Source organism: Brassica oleracea, chromosome C1 (genome assembly GCF_000695525.1).
Source record: "Brassica oleracea var. oleracea cultivar TO1000 chromosome C1, BOL, whole genome shotgun sequence".
Taxonomy (NCBI): domain Eukaryota; kingdom Viridiplantae; phylum Streptophyta; class Magnoliopsida; order Brassicales; family Brassicaceae; genus Brassica; species Brassica oleracea.
In genome coordinates this window covers 20,140,686-20,154,518 of record NC_027748.1, presented here as the reverse complement: position 1 = coordinate 20,154,518, position 13,833 = coordinate 20,140,686, and the positions used below count along the sequence as shown (strand labels likewise).

General features: G+C 36.8%; 2 protein-coding genes across 2 annotated transcripts in view; both read right to left on the bottom strand.

Moving 5' to 3' along the window:
• Positions 1–7,273: 7,273 nt before the first annotated feature.
• Positions 7,274–8,461, bottom strand: LOC106334410 (mitogen-activated protein kinase kinase kinase ANP1-like). Its single transcript, XM_013772695.1, has one exon. It carries the CDS (start codon positions 8,459–8,461, stop codon positions 7,274–7,276), a length of 1,188 nt encoding a protein of 395 aa, XP_013628149.1.
• Positions 8,462–12,954: 4,493 nt separating this feature from the next.
• The window catches only part of LOC106334401, a 12,123-nt gene continuing 11,244 nt past the window's right edge, over positions 12,955–13,833 (bottom strand). The window contains exon 4 of the mRNA XM_013772686.1: positions 12,955–13,594. Within this exon, the coding sequence (XP_013628140.1) occupies positions 12,955–13,594 (640 nt within the window). The remainder of the gene's footprint in view (positions 13,595–13,833) is intronic.

Below are 13,833 nucleotides of genomic sequence, written 5' to 3'. Positions count from 1 at the left end.
ATCACCACTTCGAGTCGTCACCCACTCAGAGTCGTCGTCCACACTGAGTTAGTTGCCCGCTTCTCCATGCGTCGTGTTCTTGCATGTATCCCGTTTAAAACGCTCTTGGTAACGAAGTTGTCATTGAAAGATTTAACGCAAAGTGTCAAAAATCCTTTGTTTCAGTAAAATTATCTAAACGTTGAGTAGAAACAGTTAAATCATAAAAGTAAACACCGAAATGGTTTTGAAAAAACAAAATAATTTTCATCATTTCGAAAACTAACAGCACCAAAAACCGCAATTCAGAGTGAAACGACGAGATTTTTTTTAAAAAACGTTAAACAGTCTAAATAGTAAAAGAATCCAAAAACAGTCTAAACACAAACAGTCCACAAAGATTTAAACCCTAAGAAAGCCCAAACCAATGATGGTTTACTTACTTGGCCAAGAATAAAGAAAAAAGGCAAGAAAATTTTAACTTTCGAAGAAGCTATAGGCTCGAACCTTGGAAATAAGGAGAGATCGAAGAAAAATAGATAGATGATAGATACAAATCTACGGAAAGATGAGAAAATGTACGACCTAAGTAGCATTTATATATACAAAGATCGAGACAGAAGAGAGGTAAATATTCATTCATGATTTCTTAGACTTTACACGCTCCAGATTCACATAGCTTTAGGGAACAGTTCTAGGTGGTCTTTAGTCTAGCGAACAAATTTTTCTGTCATGCTGTGTTGTTTTACTGCTCGTATCTGATTTACGAGACAAACGTTGTGAAACCAGTTCAATCTCTTAAAAACATTTTGTAAACTGAAATATGTTTGGCTTGATTCTCGAAAGCCATACGTAGGTAATTTATCAAAAGGTCCAATCCAAATTTTTTTTTTTTTTTAAAACTCTTTTACATACTTTCTATCTTTTTTCGTTTTGTGTGTTTGTTGTGGTTATCATAAAAAATCTGGTTCTCTGAGAAGTTATATTTTCTTTTACAAATTTTAATTGTGCAAGTTTCAGCTTTCAATACATAACTTTTTGATATTTCTTAAGTACTCTTGGCTCGTCTCGTTATGTGATTATCATCTTGGGTGGAAAATGTATTAGCCTTACGCTCCCTTATTGATTATAATTTTTATTGGAAAACATGACTACAAGAATGGTTATATGGGTATCAGGCTACAGGTTTAATGTTGCATAGTTTCAAGGACGACATACAGATTGTGGTAATACTAAGAAGCCAAAGGGATAAATATAAACATGTTGCTGGGTATATGAGTTACGTAAGTACATCCATATCGGTTTATGGACTGTCAGGGTCTCTTCACTCCCAGTTGACTAGCTCTGTAGAGCTTATTAATAGGAATTTTTTATGAAAGTATTGAGTTGGAATTGTAGAGGTGCGGGAAGTAATTGGACAATCAGTTACCTAAAGAAAATTTGGCATGAACACAAACCGGATTTTCTATTTTTGTCGGAAACAAAACAAGATTTGACTTTCATTCAAGGTTTTCAGGCCCATTTTGGCTATGGCAACGGTGGACCCAATTGGTACAATAGGGGGACTTGCCTTATTCTATAATAATGAATTCCAAGTAAATATTTTATATACTAGTAATAGGATGATTGATGTGGAAGCGATGGCTCTAGGGAAAAAAGTTTTTATGACTTTTGTATATGGAGAGCCAGTACAACAGTTGAGAGATCACGTATGGGAACAATTAACCAGGTATGGAGTGGCAAGATCAGAGCCGTGGTTTATAATAGGAGATTTGAATGAGATTATCGATAATCATGAAAAAGAAGGAGGCACACTAAGGAGCCCAGCATCTTTCTTATATTTTAATAATATGATTAGGAATACGGAATTACTGGAATTCCCAGCCAGAGGAAATAGGATGTCCTGGCAAGGGAGAAGAAATAAAGGATTGGTTAAGTGTCGGTTGGACCGAGCATTGGCCAATGAAGATTGACATGCACTTTTTCCATGTTCTTTCACAGAATATTTAGGAATGGTGAGTTCTGAACATAGACCAGTGGTGGCTTACTTGGACAATAAAATGCAGCGGCGACGAGGACAATTCCGTTTTGATAAAAGGTGGATTGGACAGGAGGGTTTATTGGATTCAATTGAGAGGGGTTGGGGAGAATCGGCAGGGGAGAATTCGGGGGTTTTCGTATCGAAAATTATTAATTGCCTACATGAGATTTCCACATGGCGTAAAAATAACCCACCATATGGGAAGGAAAAAATCAGTGAGCTGCAACAAGCGCTGGAAGAAGTTCAAAATGATAATAGTAGAACTCAAGAGGAAATCTTGGATGTTTCGAGGAAATTGCAGGAAGGGTATAAGGACGAGGAAAAGTATTGGCAACAGAAAAGTCGTAATATGTGGCATACTTCAGGAGATTTGAATACAAAGTTCTATCATGCACTGATAAAACAACGCCGGGCTCGCAATAGAATTGTTGGCCTATATGATACGAATGGTGAATGGATTATTGAGGAACAAGGTGTAGAGAAGGTAGCAGTAGATTATTTTGGAGATTTGTTTCAGACAACCTCTCCTACAGAGTTTGATGGTTTTTTGGAAGAGATTATACCTACGATTACTCCTCAGATGAATCAGCGGTTAATCCGGCTTGCAACTGAGGAGGAAGTACGTCAAGTTTTGTTTATGATGCATCAGGAAAAAGCCCCAGGACCGGATGGGATGACGGCTCTTTTCTTTCAGCACTCTTGGCATATAATAAAAAAGGATCTACTGGAAATGGTTAATGGATTTTTTGTCATCAGGGATCCTAGATACAATGTTAAATATGACGAATTTTTGTTTAATCCCTAATGCGGAGAGACCTACGCGAATGACTGAACTCAGACCTATCAGTTTATGTAATGTAGGATATAAGATTATATCGAAGGTCTTATGTCAGAGGTTGAAGGTGTGCCTTCCTTCTCTTATCTCGGAAACACAATCGGCCTTTGTGCTGGGAAGGCTAATAATGCGTGTAAGGACAAATTTATGGCCATAAAAACTGATATGAGTAAAGCTTATGATAGAGTTGAATGGATTTTCATTCAACAACTTCTATCTAAAATGGGATTTGATCACCATTGGATACGACTGATGATGGAATGTATTTCCTCAGTACAATATATAGTGTTATTAAATGGGCAACCGAAAGAAAATATCATTCCACAGCGGGGGGCTTTGTCAGGGGGATCCTCTTTCTCCTTATCTATTTATTATGTGCACGGAAGCGCTGGTAGCGAATATTAAAAAGGCGGATAGGGAGAAACATCTGACGGGTATAAAAGTCGCTAGGGCTTGCCCTTCGATATCCCATTTACTCTTTGCAGATGATAGCATTTTCTTCTGTAAAGCAAAAAAGGAAGAATGCCATACTATTCTTCGAAATCTTAAGGAATATGAAGTGGTATCAGGTCAGCAGATAAATTTTGAAAAATCTTCAATTCAGTTTGGGCATAAGGTCGAGGAAGACTTAAGGCAGGATCTACGGGACATTTTGGGAATATAGAATCTAGGTGGAATGGGATCATACCTGGGAATACCTGAGAGTTTGGAGGGCTCAAAGGTACAAGTTTTTGGTTTTGTTCAAGAGAGATTAAATAACAGGGTCAACGGATGGACTTTCAAGTTTTTCACTAAAGGGGGTAAAGAGGTGATTATAAAATCAGTGGTAACAGCTCTGCCAAACCATGTAATGGGATGTTATCGTATTCCAAAAACGTGCTGAAAAAACTGACAAGCGCAGTGGCACGGTTTTGGTGGAGTCTAGGAAGTAATACTAGAGGGATGCATTGGAAATCTTGGGATAAAATCTGTGTGCCTAAGGATGAAGGAGGTTTGGGTTTTAAATACCTTACAGATTTCAATACGGCAATGCTTGGGAAACAATTCTGGAGATTAATTGAGAAACCGAACACTTTATTTGCACGAGTGTCAAAGGAAGGTATTTTAGGAATGCTTCACCCCTGGAACCAATTAGATCTTACTCTTCATCTTATGGCTGGCGTAGTATTGTCTCAGCTAGATCTCTGGTTAGCAAATGACTAATCAAAAGGGTGGGATCAGGATCATCTATTTCAGTATGGAATGATCCTTGACTCCCATCCACCCACCTGAGACCAGCAAACAAAAATCAACACAACCTTTACCCGGATCTTACGGTGGATTCTCTTATTGATGAAACATCAAGAACAAGGAATTCACAGGTTATCAGGACATTGGTGGACCCGAACGATGTGCAGATAATTGAGAGTATACCTTTAAGCCGGTTTCGGACAGCGGATCAGGATGGATGGCATTTTACAAAGAATGGGAGATACACGGTTAAATCAGGCTATGAGGTGGAGCGAGTGTATCCAGATAAAGTTAGGACACTACCAGAGTATGGTCCATCAGTTTCGTTATTGAAAGCACACTGCTGGAAAGTGCGATGTCCACCTAAGTTAAAACATTTTCTTTGGACACTGGTCACAGGTTGCATAGCGGTAAAGAAAAATCTACGTTCACAAGGAATTCAAGGGGATACGATATGTGCACGATGTGGAGCACCTGAGGAATCCATAAATCATGGTTTTTTTGAATACCCTCCGGCAATTCAGGTCTGGGCACTTTCACGGATTCCATCTAACCCAGATATTTTTCCCCTTCATTCACTTTTTGCAAATATGGATCATTTATTTTGGAGAGTGTCTCCGGCAATGGAAGATCACCATTTTGCATGGATTCTATAGTATATATGGAAAGGAAGAAACAACAAGGTTTTTAGCAATTTGGATATTGACCCCCGCGATACTCTCAAGTTGGCGGAAACAGAGTCGGTCCTATGGGCTGAGGCGGAAATTAATCATGCACAGAGATCTGATCAGGCCCGATCGGTAGTGAATGCGTCGGTCCCCACTACCCCCGGTAGATGGTGCTTTACGGATGGATCATGGAAAGAACATGATAAATATTCGGGACAAGGATGGTGTAGTACTTTGGAAGGATTTGATAGTTTGATGGGAGCAAGGAATACTAAAGTGTGTCAATCACCCCTTCATTCGGAGATAGAGGCGCTCATTTGGACAATGGAATGTATGAGGAATTTAAGACAATATACTGTTACTTTTGCGACGGATTGTTCTCAGTTGGTGAAGATGGTTTCTGAATCTGAAGGATGGCCCGCATCTGTAAGTTATCTCAAAGATATCAAGATCCTGCAAAGAAGTTTCCACAGCTCAGAGCTCATCCATATACCAAGGACGTTAAATTTAAGGGCGGATAGTCCAGCACGCAGTGCAAGAAAGCAACCCTCGTTTGTAGTCCATATGAATGCGGAGCTACCAGTTTGGTTTACAGAATCTATATGAGTCTGTTTTTGTTGCTGATAAAAAAAAAAATACATAACAAATAAAAACAACAAAAAGTCTGTTGCAAACAAAAATTTAAAAATACTATGAAAAATTAAAATTTTAAAAATGTGATTAGAAAAAAAATCTCAAAGACTTACGGAGAAAAAGAAAGAAGCAAAAGCTTCTAAAGGTTGAACCATTTGCACCCATGCACCCAACTATGGGCCTTGGGGCTGATTACGCCGTCTTCTCCTGTCTTCCATAGTTTGAAATATCCCAGTCTCTAACTATGCACGGAATCGCTCAGCTTCCTGATTTTCTCTCCACTGTATTTGTATGATTGGATACTGTAACTAGTTCCTTGATTTTTAGGTCCGAAAAAGGGAAAACTGAGTGGAGCTTTTGATTTCTGTTCATTGTCTGATCCATGTGTACTTCTTTTCTGATTTTGCCAAAAAAGAAAATCATCCGTAATGACTTTTTTCTTAAAATTTTGCATTTGTATCTTTGTCAGAGATTTTAACACAACAAATAAGGTTCTGCAATTGTAGATAACCGATATGTGACTATGTCTATGAACTATTTAACAATCTATCTATATCTATTAGAAAACATAAGGAATGTTATTGGTTAAGATTGGATCTATTTGGCAAATACTAACCCATTGACATTGTGATCTGCCTCCTTTATGTGTGTTTGGGATCATAGTATCCATTTGCTTCGTCTGAATTCGGTTGTTTCTTGTGGTTTGTGTAATTATCACTTGAATTTGGAGTAAGTATTCCTCGTGTCCTTTCCCTGAAACTTGCTCAAAATATTATTACTTTAGAAGTTTGTTAGGCAAATTTGGAGTAGCGATGTCTCTTTTCTAGATGTCCTTGTTCTGTATAATGGACCTTTCAAAACGCTATTCGTATGATCTCTTTACTTATACATATATATATTATAAAAGGGAAGGAATGATTGGATATATTTTGTACGTTATTAAACCACATCTTGTGAAAACATTGTGCTCTGCTTCCTTTGTAATTTTTGGAACCTGTTTTGTTTGTTTTTGTAGATGGTAACTTCTTGTAACTTGAGTATATGTCACTCATATTTTGGAGTAACTGTTCCATGTTAGTTTTCCCTGAAACTTTTTCTTGAGATTCAAATTTTCTTTGACTATACATAGTGGACAAGTTTGGTCTCTATATGATTCTCTGTTTCTTTATTTCCTGGTCCAAGCTAGCGTATGGCTTACAATCACTAACACTTGCAGGAGATGAAGGTTTCAAAAGCAGCTAGTTTAGATAAGATGAATGTTTTAAAAGAAGCGAACTCTGGTACTCAAAACACTCAATGTTCCACCGTGAAACAAGCTTGACCACTAGCAACTCGTCATGTACTGACTCTGCGAACGAAGAAGACTGTAGGCAACAAAACCCTTGTATTCATTCCGGACATCAAAGCCGACAAGAAGAAGTTTAAGGATGCAGTGGCACCAAGAGAGTCAACACTTTGATTAGACCCCCAGTGGCACCAAGAAGACACCAACTTTTTGGTTGTTTATTGCAAACAAGATTGTGTATAACAGAATTGGAATCATCTAAACAAGTTCATGTTTCCTCATTTTGTCATATACATACTACCAAGACACGACCTATTTGGTTTTAGACATCACATCTTGTCAGAATATTCTGATTCAGCTTACTGTTAATCAGTACAATTTAGTTTTTGTATAATATTCCATGAAATTTGCAGTCCAGTGACGATACTTAAGTACAACTGAAACTTAATAGATATATTCCTTAATCAAGCTTTTAGGATATTCAATTAATTCACTGCAACTGAAAATATATTATTCTTACAATAATCAACCAGAGTTCGAAGTAATAACACACAAATAATGAAATAAGACTAATTGACATGGACATCCATCTTTTTATCTTGTCACAGATCTTCTTCTTCCAACTCCTCCTCTTTAGGGTATTCTTCATCTATTTCAATTGCTCCTCCTTCGATGTCCTCATCAAATATTTCTTCTTCTTCTTCTTCTTCTTCTTCTTCTTCTTCTTCCTCTTTGGTGTATTCGTTATTCCAAGTAAGAAACGGATGTTTCATCAAGCTATCAACATCCCACCTTTGGGAGGAGCCTTTCTGCAAACACTTTGACAGAAAATCTTTAGCTTCTTTAGACAAAGTCTCAGGGATATATGGAACCATATCGCTTACAACGATGAGAGTTATCCAATCTTCCCAAACAAGCTCTCCATGCTCACTCCAAACCCGTTCTCCTGTCAACATCTCAAGAACCGTACATCCAAAGGCCCAAACATCCGCACCATAGTCCAAAATATTGTCCCCTATAAGCTCTGGCGACATAAACCGTGTCGTACCTCTCCTATGACCCCATCCATCACCGTACTCACTCGACCCTTTCTCCATCGCTTTCCCAAAACCAGAGATCTTCGCTAAAAACCCATAAGGCCCTCTCAATCCTGTAACCTCTTCCGCGAGTAAGATGTTCTTTGGTTTTATGTCGCAGTGGATGATATTCTTTGCATGGGTATACCTGAGACCAATCAAGATGTCGAGAGCGAATCTCTTCGCATCTTCTTCCGGTAACCCGATACCTTTGTGGCGTTTGATTTTCTTAGCGAGGCATTGACCGGGACAGTACTCGAGAACCGTGTTGTATAACATCTTCTTACTCTTCTTGTCGAGTGTGATCTTTTTGCCGTAGTAGGATACAACGTATGGGTTATTTTCGAGACGGTTTAAGAATCTCTTCTCGTTCTCGAGTTGTGAAGCCTGTGAGAACGCGGACGTTTTGATTACCATCTCTTGAGGAAGAGACTCTTCTTCTCCCTTGGTGGTTCTCACGGCTAAGTGAACAGATCCGTACGAGCCTTTTCCTAAAAAGCGAGTCACCACCCACGAATCGCTTTCTGGAATATTATTGCTATTTAGGGTTAATTGATCCTTCAAAGGGCTCGTCTTGGTCGACGAATCAGCGTCGTCCTCTGTCACGCTCTCTGTTTTACGCTTCTTGTGAGCATGGTCCGAGTCGTAGTTGTCATCATCCCATTGACCTAATTGACTGCTGGTGTTACTGGAATAAGACATAGATCTCTTCATCTTTCTTTCTCACTCTCTTCAGATAGAATTTCTCGTGTTTTCGTTACTCTGAACAACGATGAGGCTCTCAGTATTTATAAGCCGCTTACTTGGGTTTCAAGTTTCTCTATTTCCTTTTTTCAATTAGGTTCGGGAAAAAGTCGAATCTTAGGTTTGGTGATAATCCAGCCGTTACAAGGTTCAGGTGATTGTTTCCATTTTTCACTGGAACATAGATTTGCCACGTTTAATATCTGATTTCTAAATTTTCTTTTTTCGATATGAATAGTGACTGTGAATATCTAATCTATTAATTTAAAATCATATTTTTTATTTACTGTTGTCATTTAAATTTTAAATGGCCTAACGCAAAATATGTAATCATAATTGTACATCTATTAATATTTTTTCTATTAATTTAATATTTTATTCATTCATATCTAACAACGAATTTTATTTTGAAAAGAATATATATTGTAATCCTCATATATAGGAATATAGATAGATCATTAATATTTTGCACCCTGCTCATTTTGGTCTAACCTATTATATACAACCAAATATTAATAATTTAATCCTATTATATCAACCAAAATCTATGTTCGATTAGAATTGGTCAACACACCCATCTAGATATACGTGCTGTGTTATGATTATTATTTTCTACATTACATAGGTACAATATTCCTCTAATATACACTAAAGTCTTAAACGTGAGTCTCGAGGTATATATTTTTAATGTTTCGATGAACCACCATGGAAGATGTATTCATGCTTCTGTGAAATTTTTTTTTTGGTCGAATGTTTATGTGAGTTTTGAAGATTATATTTGCAACACTATGTTAGTCGTCATCATCTTGCAGTTTCCGCTTCATGTTTTTACAACACATAATAAGTGCCATGTGGTAGAATATGGCAATCATGTCTTATTGGTAAATTAGTCGTCGGGTCACGAGTCAGTCTATTTCAAAAACAATTCTTATCAGTCCAACTGAAAACGGGTTATATGCGATGGAGCCGAGGAAGACAAAGAAGGAGAAACGGAAAAGGAAAATCAGAAGAAAATCCTCACCGGCTATTAATGAAATCTTTCAAAAAATTTAATTTCAAAATTTAAGGAAATTTTAGATTTGATATAATCTAAAAACTTAACATAGCTATCTCTATGGAATTATCAATTTATTCTTTAGCGTATTTATTCACAAATATAAAAATTATAAAATGGTAATTGTACTAAAAAATATTAAACATATAAAATGAAACAATTTTGATCAAATCTTTCACTTAAATCCACACATAACTACACTACAAAATACTTTAAATCAATAACACCAGCTGCAATCAAGTTAATATATTTCAACTACATGTATTCCCCGTCGCTTTTGCTAAACAAAAGTATGATATATCATTTGACTCAAAAATTTGAGAGATATTAAATCTTTAATCAAAGATCTTTCCAAAAACATTTGTTTCGATTTTTCAGCTTAACCTTACAAAAACTTTGAATTAATGTGAAATTTTACAGAAATCAGATGCTCAAAATGAAAACTATTTTCAAAAAAAAAAATACTCACTAATAAACCTACAATATTTAGACACATCAAATGTTTACAAAATCAAAATTGATAAAAGTACTTTAGAAAACTATCTGTTACAAAAATTATATATATTATGTTAACTTAAATTTTATTATTTAATATAAGTTTAAGAATATTAAAAATCATATAACTTTATATTATTAAATTAACCAAAAATCTGTTAAACAAATCTTAAATTTCACCAATTCAACAAATGTAACTATTATAAAGCGCACACAAAATATAATATAAGAGAGTAGGCTTGGGCATTCGAATTTTTGGATCAAGTACGGATCGTTCTTTTCCGGTCCGTATTTTACGAGTCCATACATGTGGCCCTAACAAGGTATCTAATAACTTTTTGGTTTGGATTCAGGTAGGTTCGTTTATTTCAGGTCTGGATGGGTCCGGATCCATAATTCAGATACCTGTAATTTTTAGGTACGTAACATATCTGGATCGTTATTCGTTCAGGTATTGAGGACCCAAAAATACTAGAAGTACCAGAAAAATGCCAGAAACACGAAAATACTCAAAAAATCAAAACTACCTAAAATATTCAAATATCCAAAAAATCCAAAATTTAACATGACTAGAAAAACCAAAAATACCTAAAACTTTATCCACATACCCAAAATATATTTTTAAAATTTTTGAAATTTTATTCGAAACTCAAAACTATAACTGAAAATCTGAAACTGTAACTTAAAAATATCTGTTATACCATTAACATATTCATAATATCCAAAAATACCTAATAACAAAATATTTTGGATACTTTGGTTACCCAATAGAGTCTTGGATATGACCCGTACTCAAACAAAGCCCCGCGGGTTCAAAGAAATACACTATAGGTACTTTTTCCTTGACCCAGACCCAAACCAAACCTGATTTCGGGTTGGTTTCGGATAAAATACCTAGATTTAATAGAGAATTACATAATAATGTACATACAAAATCTCAAATAAACTAATTCATAAATTATATATTTTTCAAAAAAAATATCTTCTTCTATATAATACGAATTTGTAACATAATAATGGAAACAAATTTAAAATACTAATTCATATAAAAAATTATGTACAATTTAAAAACCCGCACTTTTGAAGCGCGGAAAAGCGTGGGTCAAAATCTAGTCAATATTATTAAAAGAGAATGAGTCTTCAAAAATCTACATATGAAAGATTGTTGCAGCTGCTTAATTAATTGTTGGGCTATATAATAAATTAACCTAACTATAAAATATCAATCAGTGCTTCATACCCTATATTTTCTCCTGTAGTCAACCGGAAATTATAACTAAGCAAATCAAATTAATTTTAATCATATGTCGATGGTTTCCACCTTGCTATATCCACTTTCTTCCATATTATTATACTTACCATATAAAAAAATTGGTCTACACACATTCTAAATATATACTGATTGTAACACTAAGAAATAGTAAAATACACATGTGAACATGAATCTGAATAGTATTTAATTATAAAGTTATTCCATAAAACATTTCCTACGTATTTGATATATATATATATATATATATATATATATATACCATGAAACATTAGTAATAGTTATGTTCATTGTTCAATGTTTATAAAACTATTATTGTCGATTGATTATAAGTTGCCCCTTTTTTTTTCTTTTTTGACAGCAAACGGCTATTCTATTACTCAAACTTGAGGTGGTCTGGGTAACCAGACCGGAATAGAACAACCAATAAAATATAGAGATCTATGAAAAGAATGTGCATTCATAGCTAACGAATCTGCAATCTCATTTTGCGTCCTTGGTACATTGCTGATCTTGAAGTCCGAAAAACACAACCGAAGAGTTTGAATGATTTCCAGCTCAGTTGAAAAGTTGGGCCACGCTTCTGGTTCTCGCATCATTGCAATCAGATCTTTGCAATCCGTCTCAAAACTCTGACAGGTCGAGTGTTGTATCATACTCTCCATTGCCCATCTTAACGCTTCTAGCTCTGAGTGTAACGGTGTTTCGCGCCGTGTTAAGTTCCTTGATCCCATACGTTGAATTTTCCCCGTGCTATCCTTCCAGACCCATCCAATTCCACTAAACTGAGCTGTGGAGGTCCACGAACCATCCACCATGCAGATATTACCCAAGCTTAAGACATGTGTTTCTTCTTGGGGTTGTCCCTGTAGAGGAGCAGATATAGATTCCTTGGCATTATTCCAAGCTTGGCACTCACTCTCTGCATACCTGACTAGTTCCAATGGGTCTTTATCTATGCCTCTGAACAACTTATCATTCATGGCTTTTCAGATGTACCAAATTATCCAAAGGATAAGGATCCCTGTCATCTTCCGGCTTCATTATATTATTTTTCCTCCAGAACAGGTAATCCATGTTAGCATAAACGCTTGATACCGGAAAGGTTTGAGAACTCGATGGTGTAGATGATAGTTCCCATGCTTGTAAGGCTGGTGGGCATTCAAAGATCGCATGAGTTACAGTTTCCTCTGGCTCTCCACATCTTGGGCAGTAGTTATCACATCGCATATTGCGTCGGTTTAGATTCCTTGTTACCGCTACATGTCCAGAGATTAATTGCCATCTAAGATGACAAATTTTTTGTGGCGCATTCACTATCCAAGCAAAGGCTTGGAGTTTAGTTATACTGGGTTGTAGAACTTCTAAAGCCTCATATGTTCTCATCAGATTCATAGCAGCCCAATATCCAGACTTAACCGTATATTGCCCATTTTTGGTGTAGCTCCAACAAAAAGTATCCCGTCGGTGAGTGGGGCTTATGGCCAGACTCTGAATCATCAAAATGTTTTCTTGATCCACATATTGTTCCAGTAATCGTGCATCCCAGTCCTTCAACTCGAAATCAATAAGATTGCTGAAGGTCATCTTGGGATGTACAACTGGGACTTTTGCTCGAGCTGGCCTCGCTGGGATCGAAGGAATTCAAGGGTCCTCCCATACATTAATTCCATATCCGGAATGCACCTTGCTCCTGATACCCAATAGTAGTAGCTTCCTCGCCGCTATAATACTCGTCCAAATATACGATGGGGTATCCACTGCTCCAGTTCGCAAGGGAGAACTTATACGGTAATATTTTCCCCGAAGAACTCTTGCCACTAATGAATCCGGAAATTGAACAAGTCGCCGGAGCTGTTTAGCTAGAAGAGGTAGATTGAATTCATGGATCATACGGAAACCAATTCCTCCCTCCTCTCTAGGCGCACACATTTTCTCCCATTTTGCCCAGTGAATTCCTCTCTTTGGTGGCTTCGAACTCCACCAGAACTGTGCAATGGCACTTGCTAGGTTTTCACATATCTCCAAGAGGAGCAGGAAACTGGACATGACGTAAGTCGGAAGAGCAAGCAATATAGATTTGATTAGGACCTCTTTTCCTCCCTTTGACAGCCATCTCCCAGTCCAACCATTCACTTTGTGTAGTAGCTTATCTTTTAAGAAAGCAAATAGCTTACACTTTGATCCACTAATATCCTCTGGGATTCCTAAGTAGGTTCCCATTCCTCCTTCCTTTTGAATTCCAAGTGTATCTTTGATCTGTTGTCGATCATTCGTTGGAATCCTTTTACCAAAGAGTAAAGAGGATTTATCAAAATTGATGCATTGACCTGATGCTTTCCCATATGTCCTGACTACTTTCATAACTTCTTCACATTCACGGGGCTCCGCCTTACAGAAGAAAAGGCTATCATCAGCAAAGAGAAGGTGAGATACCGAGGGGCTAGCGCGAGCGACTCACATCCCCGTTATCTTCCCTTGATTCTCTGCGTGATTAAGAAGGCTAACGAGCGCTTCCGTGCA